We start from the raw sequence: 7,591 nt of genomic DNA, 5'->3' as shown, positions 1-7,591 counted from the left end.
ACAAATCAATACATATGATACCAATGGCATTTCTTTTATTGATTCAATCAGATTTACAACGAATTTGATTATTTCAGTGTCAAATTCTAAGTTATGATATTTAGTAAAAAAATTAACAAGAAGGTGGTGGTCCTATTAAATTTGTTTGTTAATTCAGAAAGATAAAATAATTGTTCCAAGTGTCTTAATCTGATCCTCATGAACTAATCAATGGTTTAAAAAAGAATCAATTAGTCCAGGACATTGTTTGTTTTTTTTTACAAATTTAACAAGATGTGTTGCTATAGAAAATGTTGTGGAAAAATGCAGTATTATTGTATCGTAAAAAGGTTCTAGTAATAGAAAATTACTTTTCATGAAAAAGATTTTGCAGAAAAATTCTTATGATTTCCATGACACCACGTTGTTTATCTCTGTACTGTTTTAATTAGCAGCAGACATAAGCAATAAATAATTGGAGAGTGTAATGTGTGTATGTTCTTATTAAAAAAGAATGACTGTCGCTGTATCTGTATTTTAATTCAGCCCATCCAGATCCTGTATTTGTATTTTAAAGAAACCTAATATTTAAAAACACCGAACCGTAAATTCTGTGCGAATCTGAATATTTCAAATCTATAAGTATTTGAACACTATTCGATAGTAATATTTTATCACTAGGTTATATAAAACATATTTTTTATTCACCATACAACGCAACTTTATCAAGATTTTATATCACCATTCTTTATTCAATTTTAAACGACATCTCTCAATAAAAACAAAACTTAAACTGAATATTCGCGTGTTAAAACCCATATTAACTTACTGAATACAAATCATTAATTAATTATACGAAAAGTTTTAGGGTTAGGTTATGTTTTTTATTCATCGAAACGATATTTTCGCGTGTTCGCGCCAAGCGGGCGGCTCGCGTGGACTTGCTAAGACGGCAAAGGAATAACTGTGTTCAGCCAAGACGATAATATCGACTATACACGGTCTAGGAGACGGGGTTCGTTATCAAATCGATTTATTTTTGTTACTTTTTTTGTTTTGATTTTGTGTATACTTTATGATGTTATTAATAATTATCTGATAACGGCTTGCATTTCATTAAAGAGTGCGGTTAGGGCCGATACTAGTCGGGACATGTCCCGATAAATACGCATGAATAAACTGTTATCAAAATATTTTTAAGACATCTCTCTTAACATACAATTATAATTCAACGAAGCTAAAATTATTCGAGTCAGTCATTATTTCATAAAATGACGGAACTTGAGGCGTATTGAGATTACTCAGCTGTAAAGTCTAAATTTTATATTATGTCTTGAAATTGATTGCAGCATCATCACATTTTTAAATGAAGCTTGGGGTAAACACAGAAACACATGATTCACTGGACCTACAAGGAAAATATTGAAAGACAGATTGTAAACTATAAGCATCATTGTTCTACGGGGAAGACGATTTTGAAGAGACTACTTAAGTACCAAGTGGCAAAAAATGTGAATGGTGAATGGTGTCTCTCTCTCTCTCATTCCGAACTGCTACAGACTTCTTTAATACGTGCTGGTTGGGACCAAGTAAAAGATCATTTTTTTTCAGATGATGAATCACTAAATGTCTCCTGCTTTGGGTTGAGCGGAAGGGAATGTCAGACTCTTACTGACCAAACCTATCCATGATCCTTCCTTTGCCCTTCGTTTACCGAGGCCAGGGTAAACTTTTCTTATAATCCCGCTGCCTCGGCAGAAGTAAATACTCTGGAAGGAGAAAATAGTTTTCAAGTGTAAACTTCTTCCTTCCTTCCTCTTTTTCTTTTTCCTGTTTCTGGTCAGCGCAACACATTTTCTTCTTCCATATTGTCCTGTCAGTCGTGGCATTGCACTGGCAATAACTCCCTTTTCTTGCATATCTCTTTTCATTTATACTCCATCTAAACTTTCTTTGGCCTCCCTCTCCACATGTAAACTCATAAGTTTTAACACCAAACGATTTATCACTTCACTTTACATGATCATACAAAGACAAACGATTCCCTTTCGACTTCAATCACTGGGGGCACTTTTAAACTTGTAATGAACTCGTAATATCATTATTTGTAAAACATTACTCACATTCATAAATAGACGGGATTAAGGTTTTTGCGACGGCGGAAGGTAAGAAACTAGAGCAGGGTTATAGCATGTAGGTAACTAGGGATTACCCGTGATAAGACTTGCACAATAACCTGCAATTATCTAGCATCTAGTCTACAATAGTTTCATCGTTTCACATACAAATAGGTAGAAGCGATACTCCATGTATTTAGGTCCTTAAAAAAGGAAAACAATCTTGGTGTTCTTTTGTCGACGAAAAACCACTCCCGCTCATAGGAATTTGACCTTGTATCGCGGGGGATTTCACAAACATTCAAGTCGCATGCCCAGACACCCAGACTCAGGGAAAATATTTCCTATGCGGGGATCCAACCCATGACAGTTTACGTACATTGGGCGAGATGACTTGTATCGATGTATTTGACTATGATTGTATTTGAGATGATTTAGTGCACTGGCAAGCTTCCACAACTACAAATATGATACCTTAAGAGGCTGAGGCACGTACTCTGATGCACTTGGCTCCCTTGCTAGCGGCTTCAAACGAAAATCGAAAACTGGAATAAAAACTATCCAGGTTCTAAACTATCAGTGGGCCAAATTTCGTATCATATCCGTTCAGTTGTTTTTGCGTGAAAGGGTAATAAACATTATGTGTACTACTATTTATAATAATAGTAGGATGACTGTACAAACCTAGCAAACCTTATTTACCTCGTCACAAGTCAGTGGGAATTCTAAAACGTAAAATATACCTACATATTAGTTATTATAGCTTACTCATACGGCATTTCATATCAACAGATGAATCAGAACTGTGTACTAACACACTCAGTCATTAAGGAACCTGCATTGAGGTTAGACGGACTGTTGTCTTTAATTGGACTGCAAGAATGAGTAAGTGTTTCGTTTTAATTTTCTATGATTTATATTAAAAATTTTTTTAATTACTAAGCTTTCTAGGTAGTGTTTTGTTAGAAATTAAGTTCTAAAATTATGTGCACAATATTTTTAACAGCAAAACATACAATACTTCAATTAAAGACCATTGAGCCAAACTTAATCCACATATGGGACCAAATGACAGCTATTTCACTTTAGATAAAAATAATCAAATGTATCGTGTCATTCAGTAAAATAAATAAAAGAAACGCGGAAGAATTGTCGACCTCCTCTCTTTTGAAGTGGATTGAATATGGAATACATGAGTGGGATAGATATGCATGTCAAAATAATCCGAAAATGCGATTATTACATTTATTTATGCGGTAGTTTTAGTAATGGCTTTTTAATTTGTTTATTCATTAAGTTTTTCACTTGTTACGCGTATAATCATATCTCGAATGCTCCTAACAGCTAAATATAATCTGTAAACTGGATTTAAACAGGTTAAGCTGCACTAGCTACGGTTGCTCTACGCACATTCATTGCAATCCAAAATAAAACATTATCTAGACCTAACTGCGTTTAAAATCGTATCGTGCAAATAAATTATATGTATTATATTATACATTTGTGTTATTAAAGTAATTATTGAACCCCACAAAAATGTAAGCTCAAAAACTGAATGATCAGTTGAAACAAAAAATTCAAAAACTTTTTTCGCGCAAAGCGTAAAAACATTACGCTATTATTGAGACTATGATATCTGTCCGTCCATCCGTCAACTACGTACTGTGTGAATCGTAATAGATAGGGAGTTAAAATTAAAACGGATGTATTTTTGCTGCCTCTATAACAACAAATACTTAAAGATAAAAATGTCGGTTAAGCAACGTTTGTTACGGTCATAAAACCAACTCTCAACCTAGTTGGTCACCCAACCGATTAGTTACTCTTTAATAATTGGTAACGTCATTATAACATAACATGGATCTTTTAACTCATATGTAACAACTTTCCTAAGAGAAATCCATATTGATTTATATTATAACGGTTTTCTTACGCGTACTTATCGGGATGACCCTAGTTTCGGACCCAACCGAAGTCCTTAATAACGCGGCGGCTCATGTAGCCTATCCCGATAAATACGAGTGTGTAAGCTGTCATTAAATAAATAAGTAAAACATAACAAACAATATAAAGCCAACATGCAAGTCCAATTCAACAATTTAAAACTGGTTTTTCTTTTGCAGGTCTTTTTAATGTCATCGGATTCATTGTGGCTGTGCTGCTAGCCTGCAATTTTGTATCAGGTATGTTATTTAAACATGATTATGTACATATAGCTATGTGAGATCGTGTCTACAAACGATATTTTATTACCAGCCTGTAAATGTCCCACTGCACGGCACATATGGACCTAGAATTCTTGAGCATTGATAAAATATAATAGAACATTCTTTATTACACGCCACATAAGTATACGATTGGAATGAAGTAAATAGTTACATGGTGCCACAATGGTCTTATCGCCAAAATCAGACCACTTTTGGATAGACTAGATTCCACCACGCTAGCTCTCTGCCGATTGCCGATTGTAAACTCCAATATTTGGCATCCCGGTTTCCACACCATGTTTTCGTTCACAGTAGGTATGTCAATGGTGTCTTTATAATTAAGAAAGTACATAGCTTTGAAAAAGTCACATTGGTCTGGGATCAAATCTACACCTTCATGTATACAAATCCTTACGATAACAAAGCCAAAACTATATTTTTTAAACAGTCGACTGTTTGTCTCTAGGTTTATACGCATTCAAATCAAAAACGGGTTATCCGATTTTCTCTGATGTGGCTTGGTGCTTTATTTAACCCTTCTTTACGTCAATAGGTTCATAAATAAAAAACAGGATAATACTAGTTCGTAAGTAAGGTTTTTCATTGTTATTATTTTTGCGATTTTTTCCTTATATTCGCATGATTTTACAAGTCTCTTGACGTAACTACTTAGTTTAGATGGTTTTGTGTAAATGGGTTATCTATTCTAAAGATTTGAAATCATTTAAAAAAATTAATGTCTCATTAAAGAGTTTAAGCCTTGGGAACACATATGCTCAAAGACACCCAGACGATCGTGAATCACACGTTTGTCCTCGTCGGGGATCGAACCTGTGACATGTCGTATACTGGAAGCAGAAAAAGAAAATACCAGAATATTCTTCAACAATTACTCCTGCATTATGAAATGTAATCCTTGTATTGCGAAGTTTTCATTAACATTTAAATATACCCAGTCTCAAACCCATGGATCACACATGCTATGCGGGATCCGAACGAACCCACAATATGTCGCGTTCAGTGGGTTTGGCGTATTGATAATCACTCGGCTATCCTTGCAGTCAACGATCAATAGTACCTATCTTAAAGAAACAGTTTTTTACTAAAACAAAAACAAACAAGTTTTATATAATTATGAATCACATCCTTTTAAACGCGATGGTAAAGAAAGAAGATATCTCATTGTCAGAGTTAATTAGATTCGTTTTTAATTATTGAACGGCCAATGTCACTGGTTACAACATCACGGCAGTTTGCACGCTTTCCTGACTTGGTGACAGACTAGTACGGATCAAACACTGAATTTAATTGCACGGACATCCCGGATAGCTGTTTGGTTACTAGGAACCACGGTTACTAGGATAGCCAAGTGGTATCATCACGCCGTGTACCATTGTGTGCGTGTTTGAAACTCGATGGGGGTGTCTCATGGTTGTTCCTCGTGTAAGTGAATTTTCTAGAGAAAATTACAGTAAATAAATTAAAGTACTACACTACTATTCACTTTCAAATTTATGGAAATCAGTCTAAGGTTCATTCTACCAGCTCTTAAACCAAAACTTCTGCAGATATAATCACCGCTATCGTGGTCCCATTACCACAACAAATTTTTTTTCTGTCAGAGGTGCTACTTAGTTTAAAATTCGCGTTTTTGACTACAGGGCTAGTCGAGGGGTTGAGGTCTTAACGCCAAACCGGGGTGTAGATGTTGATCCCCATGTAAGACAAGCATTTTTGTGTTTATGCTCTGAGTCACAAAGATTAATAAACATAATGGCGGTGTCAGGAAAAAAAAACATTGCTAATTTTCCAGTCTACATAAACTCAATTTTAAGGATGTCCTTTACTAATAAATAAATCAAAATATTCTTTAATGTTCCACAGCTGCATACAGAGATGGCAACTGTCCACCCCCGAGCAAGGTCTACGACAGCAAACCTAAGTGCTACTCAGACGCTGACTGCCAGAAGTATGGGAAGGTGTGCTGCCCAAACCAGTTCAACGCGAAGTCCTGCTCTTATCCGGCACCTTACAGCAACGGGGCTGGATACAATGATAAATATAACAGTAAGTAATGTTCTATAGACAAAAGAAGTCAGTATACCGTTGCAAGGTCTTTTCCCACGTTTATATAAACTCTTTCTTGTTTGTTTGTTTGTCGCTCCGATTGGTTTTGGCAAATGCAATTTACAACTATAAAAACCGATTTAGATAACATTCGAATGGAGTGACATTTAAAGACGTGGGTATTTAGATTTTTTTAATCAATTCATTTTTAGGTGTGGCCTCTGCAGTTACTTGCAGACTTTGATTGCTTCACCGCACTTAGTGGTTGGATTTAACAAGCTTCCAGCCAGGACAAAGACAAAAAGTTTGTTAGCAATAATTACTATGGGCACTCTGCGGTATTCGGGCTTCGACTTAGTACAGATCATCCTCTTCGTTATTCATCTGCCTCTATCTGTAATTTCCGTTAGCGTCTCACTGCTAGGCTATTTCCTTTCCCTTACCTTCGTCTATCTGAATTTGTCCGTAGCTTTTTTAGGAATACGTCTGCTACAAGCATTCGAGTTCGACCCGCTAACTTCGAAGACTCCAGCAAGATTTTTTTTTCTCTTGGGCTTCCACAAGGTGTTACCTTTGGCCCAATATTTTCTTAATACAAGAGTACTTATATATTATACAAACAAAAAATTATGGATAGCAGATTAATTGTTAATTTTTTCACGGTTTTTTTACCACAAATTCGTAATATTTTTCCATTTCTTACTTTCAGTGAACGGTGGCGGCGGCGTGTACTGCGCAGGCGTCAAGTGTATGCCGTATGAGGTGTGCAAACCTGATCCGTACACGAAGAAATTGAGATGCCAGCGTCCTTGAAGAATAGAATCTTCTACAATTAATATTAAATCATAAAAGTATTTATATACCTACCCTTGAAGAGTATGTTGCTAATTAAACATAAAACTGTCTTTCTTTTTTCATTTATTCCATTAGAACTAGCTGGCCAGTAGTAAGTTTTGTAGGACTATTTTATTAAGACAAACTTTTACATTACATAATTATAGACTGTACTCCAACGGTTTTCTCAGCCAGCATACGAAAGATTGTTTTTTACTTACTTGACTCTTCCTATTTTAGATCATTCACACAATACCTTAATCATTTCAAGCCCATGTTTTTTTCTCATGGATTTAATGAGCTGTAATATTGAAAAGTTTAGTTACAATCTATACCTCCATACAATAATCTATACAAATGTTCGCATTTAAAATACCATTAGGACAA

The 7,591-nt window shown here is 35.3% G+C and overlaps 1 protein-coding gene across 1 annotated transcript; it reads left to right on the top strand.

The window, feature by feature from the left end:
• Positions 1 to 2,783: 2,783 nt before the first annotated feature.
• Positions 2,784 to 7,275, top strand: LOC113494270. Its single transcript, XM_026872540.1, has 4 exons — positions 2,784 to 2,981; positions 4,220 to 4,279; positions 6,188 to 6,370; positions 7,080 to 7,275. The coding sequence occupies exons 1-4, from the start codon at positions 2,978 to 2,980 to the stop codon at positions 7,181 to 7,183; spliced, it is 351 nt and encodes a 116-aa protein (XP_026728341.1). The 5' UTR covers positions 2,784 to 2,977; the 3' UTR covers positions 7,184 to 7,275.
• The last annotated feature ends 316 nt before the right edge of the window (positions 7,276 to 7,591 follow it).

The sequence above is a fragment of the Trichoplusia ni genome, chromosome 5, assembly GCF_003590095.1.
Source record: "Trichoplusia ni isolate ovarian cell line Hi5 chromosome 5, tn1, whole genome shotgun sequence".
NCBI lineage: Eukaryota > Metazoa > Arthropoda > Insecta > Lepidoptera > Noctuidae > Trichoplusia > Trichoplusia ni.
This window is presented reverse-complemented; position numbering and strand designations above follow the sequence as displayed.